Consider the following 19507-nt stretch of genomic DNA (forward strand, 5'->3'; position numbering starts at 1 on the left):
GCCTATTCCTTGTTCTGATACGCACATGTAGCGACAACCCCGTTTCTCTGGAACAACAGCCTCGCATGCATCTGGGTGCCGCCTGAGCTACAAAGTCACACGCTAATCTCTTCTAGAAGAACTTTTTACCGCCTTCCTACTTCAAAGATTTGCTTTCGCCCATGAACGATTGCTGACAGCAAGAGAAGAGGACAACATAGCTTTCTCGACGTTCTTACGTGCAAAATGATTCGTGTGCTGCTTGGAAGATCTGTGTATCGACCCGTCCGAACGACTTCAGTTGTCTCTTCATTCCCGCAAGGCTTTCATCGTAGTGTGCATATACATATTGAGCTGTATGTAGCTGAGCTGAGCTCGAAGTAGCCGGCTGTGGAGGGCTAATGAACGTGAGGTTTATGTACACGACCCCGCATGGCGTGTATGTGCGCACCATCCAGCGTCCATACTACTATTGTTCGAATTGTCTGCATATCTCACAATGTTTTTTGAAGTCCTTCTTATCTCGAGCTCCCTCTCTTCTCTTTTATCTCTAGCTGTTCAGAACAAGTAATCTTTCCAGTTCTCAGCTCTTCTTTCGATTTGATTCGAGTATTACAATGAGCTGGAAGTTAATCAATCTCTCTTCCGGAGAAGTCTGGGCTCTACCACCCTTTCCCCCGTCAAACCACCTGATTCAGTCGTCGTCTCTCACTGCTGTCGTGCACAAAGAAAGGGAGCTTTACAAAAAGAACATCTTCTCTTCTAGTCATTCCCGACGGCTTTCTGCTTGCGAAGACTTCCTCTCTGGACAGCCTCTAAAAAGCGAAGAAGGCTGCCCTTCTTCGTCATCTTCCACATCTGCTTTTTTGTCTTCTTTGCCTGGCAATCACGTAGGGGACTGTTGTACGCGTAGTAGCAGTAGTAGCAGTGTGCAAGTCAGTAATAGTGATCTCGAGAGGCATACGCGTGCTGGTCGAAGTTCCATTCCTTATTCTTTCTGTGTCGGTCGAAATCCTCACTGTGGTTTACATATCGCTGATCGGGGTATAAGTCGACTCCATGGGTGCTTTCAAATCGTCCCACCTCAGTCTGAGTATATCCTTGTGCCACCTTCTTTATTACCTGCTGCTCAACGCGATTCCGCTACTAGTCACCCTGAGTCATATTCTTCGTCTACTTTGACTCCCTTTCCTTCTCCCGTTTCATCCAGGGAACCTCTTCAAGAGAAAACGCATTCGCCTCCTACTAAGAGGACTAGTTCTTGTTACCACAAGCCTTGTGATGGTCTCACCACAGTCGAAAGCAGCTCATCTTTCTCTCGTTTTCACAGCACTCCACGTGAATGTGTATCTCGCCTCACTTCGTGTCCCGTAGATCTCCTAGGACGAAGCCCGCCTCATCCAGAGAAAACCGGCACGGACACTTCAATCCATACGAGAAGAAAGACAGAGGGGAATGAGGATCTTCAACACCACCTTCTACAACCCTCTTGGCCTGAGGCTTACAGGGGGCGTATCTTCTTCCACGACTTCTCAACAAGTGGAACGAAAAGAAATGGAACGCTTTTACGCTATCCGCCTGAGCTCCGAAAGGCTCATGAAACTAAGCGATCTGAACTTGAACAGAGAAGAAAAGCAGCAGAACATACAGAAGGGAGAAGGGAAATCGAAGAAGAGAAAGAAGGAAGTAAATCAAAAGTCGCAGAAAAGGGAGAAGGAGGAGACAGTGTTCTAGATACCATTCCAGCAGAGGATCCTAGTGGAAAACAATCATGCTTTGAACTCTTTGAGGGTGATATTCTCAACTTCGGAAACTTCTCAAATGACTTCCTTCTCGAATTCTCTCCTCTTGTCTTATGTCTTGGAGCTCGCGGGAATCGACTCTCTGCCTTCGAGGGCGGGAAGAAGTCTGGTGGAACTTTTTCCTTCTCTTCTTGTCAGCAACCTTCACGTGACGTAAACACAGATGATTCTTCCGAGAAAGGAACTGTTCTGCTTACTACGGCATCAGGCCGGGTGAAAGAGAACAACCGCTCCCCGAGTACACCTCTCAAAGACGCACCACCAGCCTCTTTCTCAAAGAAAAGCACGGGAGATGAGAAACAAGAAAAAGAGGAGAATTCAGATAGTTCTAGTTCCTTCAAGAAGCATGAAGACGGGGAGTCGGCTTTGAGAGATCTAAGAGAAAAGTGCAGATGGAGCGGTATGAACTTACACTCTGGTTGGGAAGCCGGGGAGAGCGGGGGAACACCGAGGTAGTAGAGAGAGGTCTACCATGATGTGCATGCGCAGAAAGACATATGTCTTTGCATCCATACAGAGAGATTTATGAATCTGCGTCTTTTACGTGACATAGATATCTTCTTGTGTGTCGCAAGCTATCTCCGGTGCGTACATGTGTTTCGCGCACTACGGTCCCCCCCCCCACTCGTCCAGGAGGTGTAGCTACATCTCGATAGTTAACTGCGAACATACGGCTTTTGATTTTTCCGGCGTGTAGACATACATATATGTTTTTGCGTGAAGGGCGTTTCACCGTTCATGCCCGCTTATCTTGGCAGTTCATATCGGTATATGTGTACATACTTATATCGGTGGATACACATGTCTACATCTGTATATTTATACATATATACCGTGTACGTAGTAGTATATAGAAATCTCTCTCTACACATGCATGTATACTCCTTTATGAGCAGGAGAGGACTGTTTGTTGTGATACGAATGTTTTTCCTTTTCTTTTCGTTGGCGTGAGATCTTCAATTACTCATTGTAGACGTTCCTTTTCTTCCTTCCATTTCTTACTCCGTTTTGCATTCCTCTCGTATTGTCTCCCTCACTTTCGGAGGGTGTACAATTCTCGCCTTCTCATTCTATCTCTCCCGCAGTCTACAGTAGGAAGAAGCTCTTACGTCTATACAAGCACGTGCACTTTATTACGCTGTCCCCTTGCATGTATTCTTTTTTTCTTACTACTCTCCGTATCGAATCAGAAACTTTCGTCGTGTGCGCTTGTCTCTCTTCCTCCCCAGTCGAGACATCTGGGGGTTTTCTTCGCTTCATACTGGAACTATAGGATTTCGTCTAGGAGTTGTAGATCGACTGGAGCCATTACTGAGGCTTCAGTCGTTCACATAGGAAGGGTTACCTTCAATACACATTCAGCTTCTCTCCCCTCTTCCGTCGTGTTTGCCAAGGCGTCTTCTACACGACATTTTTCTACTCTCTTCAGTTTTTTTAGTTCCTTTCCTTTCTGTTTATTCTCGGAGATGGTTCGAATTCTCTTTCAGACTGCGTCGATACCTTCTCCGGATTCTTTCCGAGGATGAAAGAACGAGTTCAAGGGAATTGTTGTCTTTTCTTTTCTTCTTTCTCTTATCTTTCTTTTCTTGTTCTCCGAATTGTGTTGTATTCTCAGGAGCGTACCTTCTTACCGATGGATGGCATCCGATCTGTTCTTGCCTCTTAGTGATATCTCCACCCCCTCTTCCTAAGGTCAAGCTTCTTCATTGTTTACTTGCGAATAAACCTCTTCTCAGTTCTGCGTTTTTCAATCTTCTTCTTTCTCAGGCTTCCTCCTCTACACCACACCATGAAAGGAGGAAGAGTCATGACGTTCTTCTTGCTAGCTATTCTGAAGAATCTCGCCTAACTTCTTCGGGTGTTACCTGGTATCAAGATAAGAAAGATGACAAGGATGCTCTTTCTTCTTCTTCCTGCATCTCCCTCACTTCTTCTGTTTCGTCAGTTTCCAGAGATGACTCAATTCACCCTTTTCGTATATACCAGTCACGAGGAATCTATCTTGCTGGGCATTTAGAGAAGGCTTTAGGACATCACAGATGGAGAGAGATGGTCGAGAAGCTCTCTTCTTTCTCCTCTTTGAAACACGGAGGAGTGAAGCAAGAAAGAGAAGATCCCTCTAGTGTCGTGAATCTCCCTATACAGGATGAACACCGAGAGGATGCTGAGATTCCAGTACGTTCTGGAAAAGATAGAAATGGTATGTCTACGTCCTTTAGATCTCCAGAAGACAAGAAACTCTTTGGAGAGAGAAACCAAAGCTGTCGGAGTTCTTCAAATAAGGAAGAAAGTCGAGAACAGAGGGAGGGGTGTAGTCGTAGCTATCGTGCCGAAGGTTTCTACGGCTCTTCTGACTTCTCGTCTCTCCTGCCTATGACAAATGACTGGCGGTATCTAATAAAACTCAAGAGGGAAGTGAGCTCAACGCAGACAAAGAAAGAACAGGAGAACGGAGAGAAGACAAGCAGAAAAAGAAAGATGGCAGGTGGACCTGAAGAAGAACAACAACAAGGAAAAGAAGAGGAAGAAGGTGACGGAGAAGAGGATGACAATCATTCAGAAAATCCGGAGGTTCCTCGAGAACTTCTCCCAGCGGACGTTCTCGAATCCTGTCAGCTCTTAGCTCGTTATGCGCTTAGGCCGTCAGCGATAAGGAGACAGGATTTCTTTCGAGGTCTCATTGCTTTCTTGTTCTCTGCGGATCAGTCTACAGGAGGTAGAGGGCGAGAAGACCAAGAACGACGAAGTCTCACCATAGTGAAGGGAAGCGGATTGCCTACTCCTGTCTTCTCCAACAGTCTTGATGATATCATCCGGTGAGTGACAGTCAGCCGCTCTCTCTTTCTTCTCTCCTTTCTTTTCACAAGTGACGGGAATCTCTCAGTTGAAGAATAGATCTTCATCAATCGATAAAATGAGTTATGCTAAATTGAGTTTTTCACCACAATGCACCATCGAGTCAGTTCACACACTAGGGTGTTTTTGTGAATGCTGCTGTCTATTGCTCGTCTCATGTCACCCGTAGCGTTCCCCGTGGAGGTGTAATGCCTCAAGCTGTCTTTACGCTACGTGGAAGGACTGTTGTCATAACTCGAGATCTTCTTCCCTCTAGCGTAGAGTAGATCTGTTTCGAGAGAGAAGAATTCCCCATCTTCCTCTTCACTTTCATGTTTAATGTTTCTCTCGCTTTTACTATACTGTTCAAGGGGTAGAAGAGCAGGGACGAAAAATGAATATTCTCGGAGAATGCTTCTCGTCTTTTTGCGATGGATTTGTTACGTACAGAACGGGAGGAGGCACCACGCTTGTCTTACCTAAGGGCGTCCCTCCGGGGCCTCCTCCTCTTGCCTCCTCGCCACGTTCATCTTCTCTATCTTCATCGTCACCATCTGGTGAATGTTCTGCTTCTTCTCTACGACGGAATTTCGAGTTCTTTAGTGCATCCTTCAAAGAGCCTGGAAGATGTTTCTCGGTACAACTTGCTATGAGACTTGGTGAATTACTACGAGAGAGGGGAATAGGCAGACAAACCTCTTGTGATTCGCGTTTGAGTCCAACAGAAGATCATCTAGATTCTTCATCCGTATCATCACTCGCTTGTTCTACGGCTTCATCGTGCCTGTCATCGTACGGAGAGAAGATTCTTAACGATGAACGGATGAAGAGAGACAAGAAGGAAGTAAAAAATCAAACAAGACAGGGAAGTTCAGATCGAGGAGGAGGAGAAGGACAAGAAGGAGATAGATATCATGATGAAAGGACTTTTGCGTTGATACTTCCGAGCGACCTTCATTTTCTCAGCAATGATGCTGAAGGTAGAAGTCTACTTAAAGATCTTCTCATGGCGCTTTATCTTAGTCCCTCCTATCTCTCTTCTTCTGTCTCTTCTCTTCCTGCTTCATCCACATCATCATCATCCCTACGTAGGGGTTCTCCATCTTCTTCTCCTAAGAAGACAGGAAAAGAAAGCCTGCGTTCTTTGTCCTCCTCGTCTTCATGGGAAAGCAGCATATCTTCTCATGTTCTAGCAGTTCGGTTGATATCTGAGCAGCATGTCTTTCTCTCAATGGTCACTGGACGTCGGTTGTTTTCTTCTACTTCTGATATCTGTTCTTCTTCTTTATGTGTCCAAGAAAGAGAAGAAAAGATTTCAAAGAAAGGAGCTTTGTATGGCAGTGGTACTTCTCTCTCTGATGGGTCTCCCTCACAAACTATAGAGGAACCTCGTGTGTTCACAAAGATAAGAGAAGAAGCATGGAAAGAAGCTTCGTCTCTTTTTCGTCTTCTTCACCACTCTTCGTCATCTGAGAAACGGCTACAGAAAAGCCTTCAGTCTCTCAAGAAAGGAGAACGGAGATCTGAAGAAGAGAGAGGAGAAGAAGAGCATGACCAGCAGGTAAACATGACCCTTAAGGAGAAGACGAAGGATGACAAGAGGGATTCTGCTAGCCTCAAGGGCGACTGCACAGAAGATGAAGAAGAAGATGAAGAGAGAGAAAGAAAGGAGCATGGAGATGTCATGAATGATCCTCACAATACGAATCATGAAGATATAGAGGAACTCCGTGAAGACAACGCCAAGAAGGGATGTTATCAAAGCGAAAAGATAAGAACAAAAGAGGAGAACGACAAGGATGAAAAAGAAGAGGATGACATAGAAGAGGATCTACATACGACCCCATCTTCTATTCGAGGTCTTTCTTCCTGTGAAGGAAAAAAAAGAGAATCAGTCCCATTCAATCGTTTTATAGAGCACCCAACTCCGGACTGTCACTCCCCTCCGCGTCATCTTCACCATCGGTCTCGAATTCGATCTTCTTCGTCACCCTATCCGTCTTCTCTTGATAGTAAAGATATCAAATCAGGAGAAACGAAGAAAACACCAGCACAGAGAATCTGTCTTCTTCGGTACTATGAGGGATCTCACGTCATTTCTAGTGATGATGAGAAGGCAGAAGAGAAGAATAGAACTGGTGATGATCCCAATAAAAGACGAAGCCCTATGAAAAAGTCGAGGAGAGCTATCTCTTCTTCTTCCTCTTCGTCGCCTTCTTTCTCTGGCTGCATGGATGAGAGATACGGTTCTTCACTTTCGTCAGGTTGTACGACATCTCGAGGGACAAGAGAGGGTATGAAAAAATGTCATGGAGGCTGTAGGAGTAGTAGTAGTTGCAGTAGGAGTATGGAAGTAGAACTCTTATCTTCACTAGAGGAGGAGAAGAATCTGTTAGGAGACAAAGAAAATGAGGCAAGGTTGGCGAGTCAAAACCTCATTTTGTTGCTTTCAAACAAAGGAGAGATCATGAGAGGAAAGGAGAATATGAAGTCTGGGGAGACGGATCACCATCCAACACCCTGGGTATCGACGAAAACATTCAAGAAATCAACGCCTAGGAGTTGTCAGTGGCGTCGCGGTGTATGTACTCCACGTGTGATTCCTCTGAAAGTCTTTGAGAGCTCTGAAAATATCGAGTTTCGTTCTTCTAGCATCTCTCCTAGTGACGCTGTGATCACAGCTAGACAAGGATGCTCTTGCACGAAAGAACGAAGCGAAATCTCGGTCCACCGTTGCCGGGATAGCTTAAGAAAAGGTAGAGAGATTTCGACGTCGTCTGATGAGGCAAGTACTTCCGAGAAGAGTCCAGAGGGAAGGCAAACCACCTCCAAGGTGACTTTCAAAGGGAGAGGTAGTATGAAGGCCACACTACCGTCACGACTCTATCATGAGAATGAAGAAGACGAGAGGAAGAAGAAGAAGAATATCTCTCAATCACGGAATCATGGAGGGGAAGATTGGAACGCTGAATCAGAGGGGGAGACAAGCGTTAGAGAAAGTCGTACGGAAGAAAGAAGAGATTGGAGACCACCAGGACGAAGATCGTTGAAGCTTTCTGGTTCCAAAGCGTCCTTTGCTTGCCAATATCAAGAAGAAGATGGGCATGACAGGAGACAAGAAGAAGATGCTAAAGGGGGAAGAAGTTTGAAGGAGATGTCACCAAATGAACGACTGCCGCCGCTGTCATTGTCATCTTCGTCCGAGCAGAAGAAAGCGAAGGACACGAATGAGGATGAAGAAGAAAACACAGAGAGAAGTGATTCTTATCATCATCTTCATAGAACGATACAAGGATCTCAAAAGCGACACAAAGGATCTTCTGAAACAGATCCGTCATCTCCCTCGATACACAAACCTGACAAAGGCGGAGGCGCTACGGACGTCCCTCACTCCGACACAAATCATCCTGGAAAGAGCTTGGGGGCTCGATCCAGTTCAGAATCGATACGAAAGAGAAGATTGTTACCTTGGAGATGAACAACAACCCTGAGAATGAAAGGTTGAAGGGAAGGGCAGGAGAAGAGCGGCTCCAGAAGTGCGACTTGGAGGGGGGGTCAAAGTCTTGTCTTCTATCATCCCTGATTCTTCACAATAACGGCTCTATTACATGAATTTATATGTATCTGCATATATATATATATATATGTATAGATAGTAGATATGTTGAGCTACTGTGTAGATAGATAGGTAGATGGATAGATACTCGGTGTATAGTATGGACCATGTGTGTATAAAATTCAGGTGATTGAACGAGTGAAATGTAGACATGGGTGTACGAGAAATGACGGAGTTTTCATCATTTAGATTTCTGAGAGAACAGGAAGCCAGGGAATGTTGGACCTTGTTTGGAGTGGTTGTTCATGATGGCTTCAATGCAGTGACAGGTAAATGCGATAAGGTGGGTCTACTTGTTTCTTTTCTCTTCTCCCTTTCCGGGAATGCCTTTTTCCTGGAGTAGCGTGGTTTTCTCTTACTGAAGAATTTTTTGTAGAGATTCTTAACGCTATGCCCCGGCTGTGGCTGCCGGTGATTGATACAGCTCATGTGTCAGTCGCTCTTTCTTGAGGAGTCAGCGTTCACCCGGCGTGGCAAGTCAGTGTGAGTGGAGTCTCTGAGCTGTATATTGTAACCGAGAAGAACGTATCTTAGAGGTCAAAAAAGCTTTCATTCCTTCTCAGTTGAAATGTCGCACGTGCCCGGCACGAGACGGAAGTGGGGCACCAAGGCTGCTTCCAGGTCAGGATCGACAACCATGCCGACAGGGCTCTGTTAGCATTTTCTATTTACGCTCAAAGAAGAAAAGGAGGCTGTTCATCCTCCTTGCAAGGTCTCTTGCTACGTGTCGACCCGGATGGAAGGAGAAAGGCCAACTTCCCCTGCTATAGAGCCTACAACAGGCGGAGGTTATCTCATCTCTCAGCAAATGTAGAAGCAAAAAGGCAGACCCCCGTTCGGGATCGCCTAGCCCGGTATACACCATTCTTTAGTTTTAAGCTGGTGCCATGCAGACCTTCACCACGTATTCGGCTAGAACAGTTCTGCTTCGTGAGCTTACAGTCGCGACGTCGGGGAGGTGTCTACTGCCTACACCGAAGGTACCCTCGAGCGGAAACGAGGGCATGATCGAACCCGTCGAAATCGGAGTCTGGGTAGGAGCACGGGAGACGGCGGAAGACGTTACTCACCCTGCTGTACGCCCGGTGGACTGTTGCGAAGAGTGTGTACATGTGCTAGATCCGAGGGATTCTTTTACCCGACGAGCCGTGTGTTTCAGACTCTCACGGGTGTGTGGGTACACCCGGACAAGAGTTTCTCCCAAGGCTGCTCGACTGCCGTTAGACCTTTCCCAACCGTTATCGTTTGTCCGTTTTGTGAGGTTGGTGCTGCTATTTTCCCCCCCCCTTGTGGGTTTCCCTCGAATTCTAGTAGCGCATGAAGCTTGGAAGGTGTAGCCTTCTCCCATCTTTTCGATTCACAGCAAATCCGACATGCAGAAGTAAGAGCCGTTACTCTTGTACAGCTAAAGTATTCTTATATGACAGTGGCAGCTGCGAAAACACCTGATCGACCGCTGCAGCAGACTCTGCTTTTCCGGTCCTGCTTTTTCACACAAGCAGGATACATACTGCTCCTCTCTGCCACAGACGTTGCTGCTCTGAAGTGTCACCACACGGACGTGTACATACCCATAGCCAACTTGGTAAGAAGGTTTAGCGGATTCTCCTCTTTCCTACGTCAGCGGCTCGGGTGGCAGGTTAGAGTGACTGCCGTACACTGACGAACGTTACACGCATAAAACACTAGAGAAGCGGAGAAGGGCACGCTGTTGCCAAGATTTCGTGGCCGTCCACGACGACACCAGTCTGCAGAGTGTGCCCTCGACTCCCGGTTTCTTGAATTTTGTCTTACTTTCAATCCGGCAACCAAAGTCCGACAAGCCGAAGAAACCGGCTTCCTGGCTAGTCAGAGGAAGCCCACACAGCAGCCGAGTTTCTCTGCTGTCGCCGCACGGTACCACTCGAGAGTATGAAGCTGCTTTGAAAGGAGAGCAGAGCACTTTTCCAGATCTCTTCACAAGAAGCGTCTCGCCTTTTTTTTCAGAAAGAGAAAAATTTCACCATTCTGCGTTTGGTGTCCTCATAATCGTGCTTTCGCCCTGGTGGGTGTTCGTGACAGGCGCGTGGTGAGCATAAACAACCGCATCGGTAAGAACACCCACAGCAAGCCGTCAGCTGTCCCCTTCACTTGTGCAGTCCGCGGGAGTCCATAACTACGGAAGACTATCGACTCATTGAAAACATTTTCATCGGTAAACTACTCCAGTTTTGGTCTTTTGACAACACAACTCCTGGGGTGATCGCAATTCCAAGTAAAACGGGCGATCGCGTGAAATCCTTACGCCTCCTCAAGTCTATTCAGTCTGCCTGTGCCCGTAGCGAGAACACTGCATTGTGATGTCGTCGTACCCCATCAAGATAGTAGTACTCAACTGGTATCAATACGCCCTCATTCTCTTGGGGAACTCGAACCAATATGCAGAGAAAACAACGTGCTGCGTGTTTCTGCGCGAACTTTTCTCTGGCCTTTCTCCTTTTCCACTTCGGACTCGTTGTGTGATGTGTTATCGGACTCTAGTAGTTCGAACGTCCACAAGGGTCTGATACCTACAAAAACTTGTCAGTTTTGCCTGGGGTCGACACCACGTAACCGACTGGGGAAGAGCAGATTGATTTGTTGTACACTGGAACCTGAGCTTTCATTGTACATGCCCACCAGCAAAGTCGATACACTTCTGACACACTCTCAGCTTTCTTCTGCCATGCTCTTCCCGCAGTGGTAACAGAAGTAATTAGTCACCCCCTACGCCGCTTCAGCCAGACCTCTATTCCTCTCTCCGGATCACGTAGCATCGCAAAACACTGCCTACACCCCCCTCAAAGTAGCAGGCAACGACTACCTTCATACAGCCACGCTGTACGAAAAAAGGAACTCACCTTCGCAAAGAGTACGACTGTTCTTTGTGTTGTCTTCTGGCTGCTAGCATGCTTTTTGTGCGAACTGCTAAGAAGCTCTGCTATCCCGCGGCCACGTCACTCACGCACAACCCAAACACCATACGGAGTGAAGGGAAAACACCGTAGAGCTTTTCCCTCTACGTAAGCGTCTGAATATGTGTGGCGCTATCCGGTAGCTCATCCATCAGAGACTCAGAAGGGCTTGCTAGCTGGTTCAGGTTGACAGAACGACGCGCAAACTCTCGGTCGGGTAACGCCCACAAATCTCGGGCCACCGCCGACGGAAGATTAGGCTCATTCTCATGTGGTCTAGCGCTACACGACGACTCAAGGACGTTGAAAGTAATAGCTCTTGGAGGCCGCACGCCGTGATGACAAACCGGAAGTGCAGGGGAAAATGGCCTGCTACTACAGAGAGAACACGTGGAAGAGTAAGTAGGCAAACCGGTGTTGCGTCTCTCAGAGAAAGAACACTCGAGTTCTGTTGGAGACGAGGGGGGGGAAGGCCTCGTGGAACTCGTAAGGGTGGTAAAAGACGGCGAGCTGCCTCTCCAAGGTGATGACGGATTCTGAGGCGGGGAGAATGACAGAGACAAAGAGTCTGAACTTCGTCTTCCGGGCGGACTTGACAATCCGGGAGCGTAGGTATCTGCGCTGAGAACCGACGAACTATCGGAGAGAAGAAAAGAGGAGGAACCCGAAGAGGAAAAGGAGAACGTTGAGGAAGCAGATGATAAGGAAGCCGAAGAGAACGAGACGCCACGAGATAGAGACGAAAACAAAGGAAGACGGCCTAGATCGACCTCGTTCTCTTCATGATCATCCGTCCTTGGCATGTTTTCTTGTTGTCCTAGATCTGTTTGCCATGGTACTGCGTCGGGATCGTCCTCAAACCTCTCTTCACCCTCCTCAGGGGCTATCCCCTCTTCACCCTCCTCAGGGCTATCCACCCTCCTCTCCTTACCTTTGAATGCACTTTCTCTATCTGTCCCTGTTTCATTAGTAGCCTCTACCATCCAATCTCCACAAAAGTACGAGCACTCCCTCGTTGTTTCCCCGTCAATTTTGCAGCGGTAGTCAGATGTCCCAGCGGCCCAAAGGCCTTTAACAGCCAGCGCGTCGTGCCCCCTTATCTCAGCCAGATAGGACAACAGCGGTTGTCCTCCGCTGTTACCGGCACTTCTTCTCTCGACTCCAGAGAAGATGCCCACGGGCACGACGCTCGCGCCAGAGTCTCCACGACTGCTCCCACAACTACTCCTTTCTCTTTTCTCGTCCACTTGGTCTGCAAACTCGTTCCCTTCCACGGCTGGTGATACACGGCACCTTGCATTGTCACGGCCAACTTCGGCCAAGTCAGATATTCGGCTGCCACCTTTCGACTCACCACTTTGGTTCTCCGCATGAGCCGCCTTCATCTGCCAGCTCTCACTCGCTGTCCTTCCCAGTGACGTATCATATTCATTTTCACAAGGTCTCCACCTGTCTCGGCGTACCTTAGCCGAGCCGTCCCCCTCTCTTCTCCGCACCTGAACGTCGCCTGTGACTTTTCCGGATTGCTCGCACACACTTTCACAGCGATCTGAAGTATCGAACTCTCCGGTGCCCTCCTCAAAGCCATGGTGAGACTGAGCCTCTCTGTAACTCCACTCAAAGTAATGCCTAGCTTCCATAGCTTCGGAGCAAGACGTTGAATCCCAGCTTCTGTTCGCTTCATTCCCATCGCGTACTGAAATTCCTAGCTGTTCTCCGTCTTCTTCTGCCACTTGCCCTCCTAATGGCGGTTGGCGTAGACGACACTCCGGAGTAGCTGACGATGCCAGCTCCCACGTACTGAATGAAACACTCCCTGCATTGTGTACTGTACGTGCGACCCCTTGGCTCAGCTGCGCAATTTGCAGAATGCGTTGCCATGGCCTGGCAAAACCACCTGGGCTGCCACCTGTTGTGAACGAGACGTTGTTTGCGAGTGTAGATGTCTGATTCAGACTCTCCGTGCAGTAAGCTATTTTGAGATTTCGTTCAGAAACGCGGCACTTTTTAGAAAACAGAGCTGTAACATCTGCGATGTCTGCTTCGATGTCTGTCCTCCCATCGTCATGCAGATACGAGATGGCAGTTCGTTTCCTTCTGCGACGAGGCAACTCTGTGACTTCGCAGCCCCCAAAGGAGTCCGAGGCTATGGAGGTAGAAGAGGAAAAGGACAAACTTCCTGAGGTCCCGCGTTGAGGCCTCAACTGCTTGAAGTCGAAATCTACAGATGGCGACGTATCAACTGTGGAAAGAGAGGAAAGTGTGGGATTGGAAGAGTGTGAAATTGTAGACAAAACAGAACTCACTTCACCTACATGGTCAACTCGGCCCAAGGCAGCATTCTTGTTGATTCCGACAAGTTCTTCAACGGCAGCTACCATTTTTAAGGACAAAGCAGGCACAGAATTCTCGGCTCTCTTCCCCACATTTTGTGCGCCGGCAACTTCCTCGTCCGATTTGTACACACCCTGCATTTTCAAACGACCTTCGAGAACTCCTGAGACACAGTGTCCTGATACCGCACACGCCGTACTCTCGTCACTGGGTTCGTTTTAGAGCGCCGCCGGTTTTTGTGAGTTGCGAGTAAAAAAGAAGGGTAAGTGCAGTTTGTCATCTTCAACAAAGGCGACGACAGACTGTAAACAGCAGTCAAGTTGACCGTCAGTCCCCTTTGGACCGCACTCTCGCGTCGATGCTATCACGCTGAGAAAACATCCCTGGAAGACACCAGGTATCAGTGCTCCGCCATGTCCCTGTTTTGTAAACTGTCGCGGAAGAGTGCAGTTTCTCAACCGGCAACAGTCTGAAGCGAGTGCGCACGCAGGCGCCAAAAGACACATGACAATGATACCCTCCACATAACCATCAGTTACACGATGGTATCTAGAGAGAGCGAAGGCCTGATACTTGTGAGACTGCTCCGCAACGTTATGCGCGGCGTCTTGCGTCCCGTACCCCACGCAACAGAACGTCAAAAACCAGCTTTGCTCTAGCGGCCTTCGCCTCGCGGGACCTCTGCCGCTAGTCGGTAGGCGTCCTTACTGAGATCTTAGACAACATCCGCGACCGCGACCTTCGAGTCGCGTTGCGTACATCACCCTCCCCTGGTATAGCAAGGCGGAAGGACCTCAGTTGTCGCTCCACGGCACTACGCCGCTCTTTACTTTCCACCCAGCTTTGCTGCTGCCACAGTACGTGCCGGTATCGGTCGGGCCTCGGGACACGGCAAACCTAGCACGTCCTGCAGGAGGACAGTCCCGGAAAGCGTCTCCAGTCAACCATCGTTTAATGTCAGTCTGCGAACCTGTAAAAGGCTTCTGAGAGTTCCTGCATCTAAACAAGGAAGTGTATCCTTGAAAAACCAGGTCTACCTTCCACCCTGACGGGGCAATCCAAAGGCGCACTCCGCCGTACCGGACAAGGAGAATGAAGAAGCGGTGAACTACGGAGAAGATGACTTCTTCTACGTTCAGATGCGTTGAAGAAAAAGCTTTCACTCGCCACGGACAGTTCGAGTTCGTGGGCCACCAACACTGAGAAGCCGGGGCCAATCACGGTATCTTCCAAGTAACAAGCGATCGACAGCAGCTCGGTCTCAACTGGCTTCGAGCGAATGCACCATGACAACGGGAGAACGGCGGAAAAGAAGAAGCCACAAAAAGCAGAGCTCCACGGGAAAGAAAGAGAGTCACAATGAAGCGCTTGTAGTTGGCAAGAAATTCGACGATGTCAAAAATTAATCTGTATGCTCCGCAGCATCTCGCTCGGCCGGTCTCACGGAGGGCACAGTGGCACACCGCGGGTGCTCACACGCTGGCTAGAAAAAGAACTTTCCGCTGGAGACTTGCACTCGTCAATCATTCTCCAAATAGCGGATTCGTTTACGTCTTGAGCGCCGCAGGCCTTCAGGCCTAGGGAAAAAACACCGGATACAAAAGACGGACGATGCTATGGAGGGAGACGCGACGGGAGAGACAGCACCTCCAGGTGAAGCTACCACTATCCCCTGTCGCCTAGCGGAGAGGCGGGATTCCGGCGGTCAAAAGGGAGGGTGCTTGTCGATAGTGGAGCGTTCGTCAGAGGCCAAACTGCCAAACTATCATTCACAACTGCTGTGACACCCGGCAACCCTTGGTTCCTACACCGTGGGAATGGAACCGCGCCCTCTCGATCAGGAACCAAGGATTCATCCAGTTACTTCGTGTTGGAGTTGTGGCAAAGTTTGATACCTTTTTTTGCCGAGTGGGTCTCTTCGTCCAGTTCGGTATCCTGACCGCGTATAGCCTTTCGAAATGAGGATTTTGCTGCGAAGTGCATATTGCGCTGCGTCCAGCGAACATTCACTACATGTCCCAGCGTGCAGCGACAACCCACTACACAGAAAGGCACTGAAACTGTAGTCTACTCGTATCGGCTTTTCCAGTCGGGAGCATGGTCTGATGCCTTCCCATGCACCTGAGAGTGCTGCTGCTCTACAGTCCACGAAAGTCATCTGCAGAAGCAGCCTGGAGTCTGAGGACCGCCTACCAATCTAACTTGCGAAACTCGAGTATATATACGGTTTCAGTGACGCCAGACTGTCGGACGAGTCCACAAAGTCGACGACATTGTACAGCGGGTTGGCTGGACACACCGGTGACGCCAGAAATCCTGGGGTAGTCAGGTCTTTAGACCGAGCAACTCTGAGCCGGCCTAGCGCGTTGGAGACCCTCCAAACGGTTCTCCTGGAAACGGCTCAGCGAGGCTCTCACCCTGGAGTACCGCAAAACGGCACCCATGTGCAGGTTCTCAGTTCACCCCTGCCGCGCCGATAACTGCCATTGTAAAGTAGGACCTCAATCGCTCTATTGGAGTTGAGGTGTGCCCGGTATTTGTTGAGGGAGCTACGGACACAGCCGGCAAGTGTAGGACCAACAACAAGTTTTCCGCAACTGCTTCATTCCAAGGCTGTCGATGTAGTATGCTGGGAAAAAAGTAGGGAGCGTCAGTGAGCAGTGACCTGATTTATATCGGAACCAGTGAAGAAGTGTGCCTCCCAAGCACGCGGGTGCAGTGGTAGTTTGCGAAGCAGAGTTCCAGACACCGAGACGATCTCCACAGCAGGGACAAAGCTGCCGGGGGGAATGAGCGTTTTTCTGCTTTCTTTGCTTCCGGGTGGTATGTGTACAGAAGTAGCCAACTGCCACTACGTTGTAAGCCAAGGGTTTACCTCTTGAGTTTGTCATACCAGTCAGGCAAGAGAGATTTGTTACCGTACGGCGGTCTGCGTGACTGCAACTGAGGTGTCTTCCCCGTGATATATTTGATTTTAGACATTGTCCGGCGAGGCCAGGACTGCGGGGTGAGTTCAGGCCGGACCGTCGACCGGGTCTAACCGGTGACTCTACACGCGGCAAGTCTTCCAGAGATCCTAGTGCCCTTACTGCGTCAGACACCACTTGACAACGGCTGAGTTTGTTGGCAAAAAACAGAGAAATGACCAAACAACGCGGCAGCGCACGGCACTGTTTCTTTGTGCACAAGTGGAGTTTACCGCGAGGTGTTCATGTCCTTCGTTCGAACCAGGGCTCTTGTGTTGAGGATCCTCAGTTTCCCGGTCACACAGGATTCCGGTCACCTTTGAACGTGAAGGCTTTGAGAACAATTAGTGCTCCCCAAAAAATGGCCCAGATCCAGCCGACGACTGGACAGAGGAGCTGCAGCACTCCGACGATCATGTCCGTTGCGTCGTTTTCCACGTATCCGAGCATAATCATGCCGGTGCCGAAAAACACACAATTTAGTAGCCCGAAGAGACCGTACACGAGTCTATCCTTCTGTGACTTAGGCTGGGGGACCTCCAGATGGAGGACCTTGTCGGCGAGAGCCCTGACGGACATCGTGCGTTCTCACAGCCCCCAAGTCTATTTCGAGCCAGTTGAAAATTCGGAAAGAAAAAAGTTTCACGATGAGAGGGAGCGACGCACCTTGGGTGGCCGGATGTCCAGAAACTACAGTCCTCTCGACATTCGGCGGTACTGACCTGCGGAGGGAGCCGGAACGTGGCTTGCAATGACCAGGGGTTCTGGAACACATCACTGACACAGACGAACCTGTGTCAGTGAGTCTGCTTTCCGCTGTAAAACAATTAGCTTTCGAGCTCGGACAAGCGCTCACAGTTCTGAGTTGAGGAGACATCACGAGAGACTGAGTGTCACACCGGTCTGTTCAGCCGTTGTGTTCCAGATCTCCAACCGACTATAGTGGACTGCACCCAGGAAGAAAACCCACCACTATCGTTACTAAAAAACGGCCAGCTGCGCTAAGTGCTCGTCTGCAACTCCCACGTCGGGCTGCGAGTGACCACAACTTTGCCTCAATACTCTACTGCTGTCCTAGGGTACCTGCGGAAAACGACAATGCCATCGCAACTGTCTCTAGCACACGCAGTAGTTGCACCACAAGAGGTTCCGGTTGGTCCACGGACGTTTTATCCTCTCTGGGTTTCGGACGTGTATCTGAGAAGCATGGGTGATGGTTTACATGCGAAGCCAACGAAACTCCCTTCCCCGGGACTGGACCCTGTGACATCTTTCCTCTCGTCTGGACAGCGAGATGTCATGCATACCGGCCGCTCCCGCTGGTTTTCGATGCGTCTCCTTGTCCGGCCCCCTCCCCTAGTGCAGTCTCGAGACCCTGTATAGCTCCCTCACCACCTCAGCCCACCTCAGAACCCCCGGAGCATTCCAGGACAAGCTGAACTGGCTAAGCTGCTCCGCCCTCTGCTTCGGAAATCGGTCGCTTCTTTAGTGCAGGAGAGCAGACACGTCATTTGGATGGAGATGGGTGAGGTCCCTGTCAATGCCGGGCAAGCAAAAAGACGCCGATGGCTGAGCGCCACAGTGAGCAAAGTCGCTATTCCTCGCCCATCTTGGCACGGCAAGCACGCAGTGATTCGATAGCAACTGTATTTCGAGAGAGGGGGGGTTCTCTTTCTACCACAATTTCCTCTGCCTTATTCCAGTAGAACGGAGACTTTTTTCTGTACATTTCCCTCTGTTCGTTCGCTTCACGCGAACTCTCTTAGGCTCCCGCGCGGCGGTCTGCCGAGCTTTCGAATGTAGTATGTGGGGGGGGGGGGCCGAAGGACTGAATTCCTTTCAGTATCGTCGATGCTCTCTTACCCGTCTTTCTTTTCATCATGAGCCAGCGCGCTAAGGGGCTTCACTTTTCTTCGGGCGTGCTCTCTCTTTGCTGGTTCTTTCGTTTCTTCCCCTTGTAGCTCCTAGGTTGTTTGTGGATCGAAGCTCCCCGTCTTTTTCGCGCTGCTGCAGGCACCCCTTTTCTTTTTGTATAATGGCAGAGCGATTGTCTGTCTCCTTAACATTCTTGCACGGGCGGTAGCACGCCTGCACACGAGGAGGATTCCTACGTGGTTTTTAGGTGAACAGTTTTCTCAATTTGCTGCCTTCATGAGGGGGTTTCTTTGCCGCAAAAATGGCTCAGACTGAAGGTGTTGAAGAGCAGGAGGAGTCCGGGCCGGCGAATCAGGAAGATGATGTCGGGAATGAGAAGGGTAGCCGGCTTTCTGTTTTGCCCCGGTCGTCCCCACACGTTGGTGGTTTTGCGCGAGATCTTTTCAAGAAATCAGCTGGCCAGGCAGCGGAGGGCCGTGCCGCTGCTGCTGAGGAGGGAGCGGTAGAAAAGAGAAGGCATACGACAGAAAGGGCAGATGGCGACAGCAAAACGCTCGCCAGCTGTGACGCGATGGAGGAAACTAACACGGTAGTGAACCGGGTTTGTGAAATAGTTACTACTGAAGATTCACTGCTTTCACTAGAAAAGAAAAACTTATTTCCTGCATCTCCTGATGCTCCTTCTGTTGGAGAACCGGGGGGGACTGCCTCTGCTGGAGGGGATCTCGTGCTTACTTCGTCTCCTTCTCCATTGAATTCTTCTGTTGGTTCACATGCAGCTACCTTGCACCACAGCTCTTCTCGCCGAAGGTCGTATCTCCAGATGACGCCTGTAGAAGCGGTCCGTGCTTTTGTGTTGCTTCAGAAACTCAGCGACCATGACGGTCTACAGACAGCCGCTTCATTCCACACTTTCTCAGCCCCCCCTACCGGGTCAACCACTCTGTCTCACCTGACAGGCTCATCGGCTACTGCCGCTCCGTGTCACTCGATTGAAGAGGAAAAACGTCTACAAGAAAACGCCGTCTCCTCTCTTGCTTTGAAACTCAGCTCGGGTTCGTGTTTTATTCTCGATCTGCTAGCTCTGTTGAAACCTTTCTTCTCGTGTGCAAGGAAAGCTGGACACTCATCAACTTGTACGTCGACACTTTCCACCCTGACAAAAGA

The 19507-nt window shown here is 49.4% G+C and overlaps 3 protein-coding genes across 3 annotated transcripts in view; 2 read left to right on the forward strand and 1 right to left on the reverse strand.

Moving 5' to 3' along the window:
- Positions 1-8218, forward strand: CSUI_000996 (uncharacterized protein). The gene is made up of 3 exons (XM_068061202.1): positions 1-2181; positions 3397-4597; positions 5067-8218. The coding sequence occupies exons 1-3, from the start codon at positions 597-599 to the stop codon at positions 8092-8094; spliced, it is 5814 nt and encodes a 1937-aa protein (XP_067926816.1). The 5' UTR covers positions 1-596; the 3' UTR covers positions 8095-8218.
- A 7987-nt stretch (positions 8219-16205) lies between these two features.
- Positions 16206-17689, reverse strand: CSUI_000997 (uncharacterized protein). Its single transcript, XM_068061203.1, has one exon. The coding sequence runs from the start codon at positions 17340-17342 to the stop codon at positions 16989-16991; it is 354 nt and encodes a 117-aa protein (XP_067926817.1). The 5' UTR covers positions 17343-17689; the 3' UTR covers positions 16206-16988.
- A 290-nt stretch (positions 17690-17979) lies between these two features.
- Positions 17980-19507, forward strand: part of CSUI_000998 (mms19 nucleotide excision repair protein) — an 11756-nt gene continuing 10228 nt past the window's right edge. The window contains exon 1 of the mRNA XM_068061204.1: positions 17980-19507. This exon is cut by the window's right edge and continues 1286 nt beyond it. Within this exon, the coding sequence (XP_067926818.1) occupies positions 18642-19507 (866 nt within the window). The 5' untranslated portion in view covers positions 17980-18641.

Source organism: Cystoisospora suis (genome assembly GCF_002600585.1).
Source record: "Cystoisospora suis strain Wien I chromosome Unknown contig_392, whole genome shotgun sequence".
In the NCBI taxonomy this organism is placed as follows: domain Eukaryota; phylum Apicomplexa; class Conoidasida; order Eucoccidiorida; family Sarcocystidae; genus Cystoisospora; species Cystoisospora suis.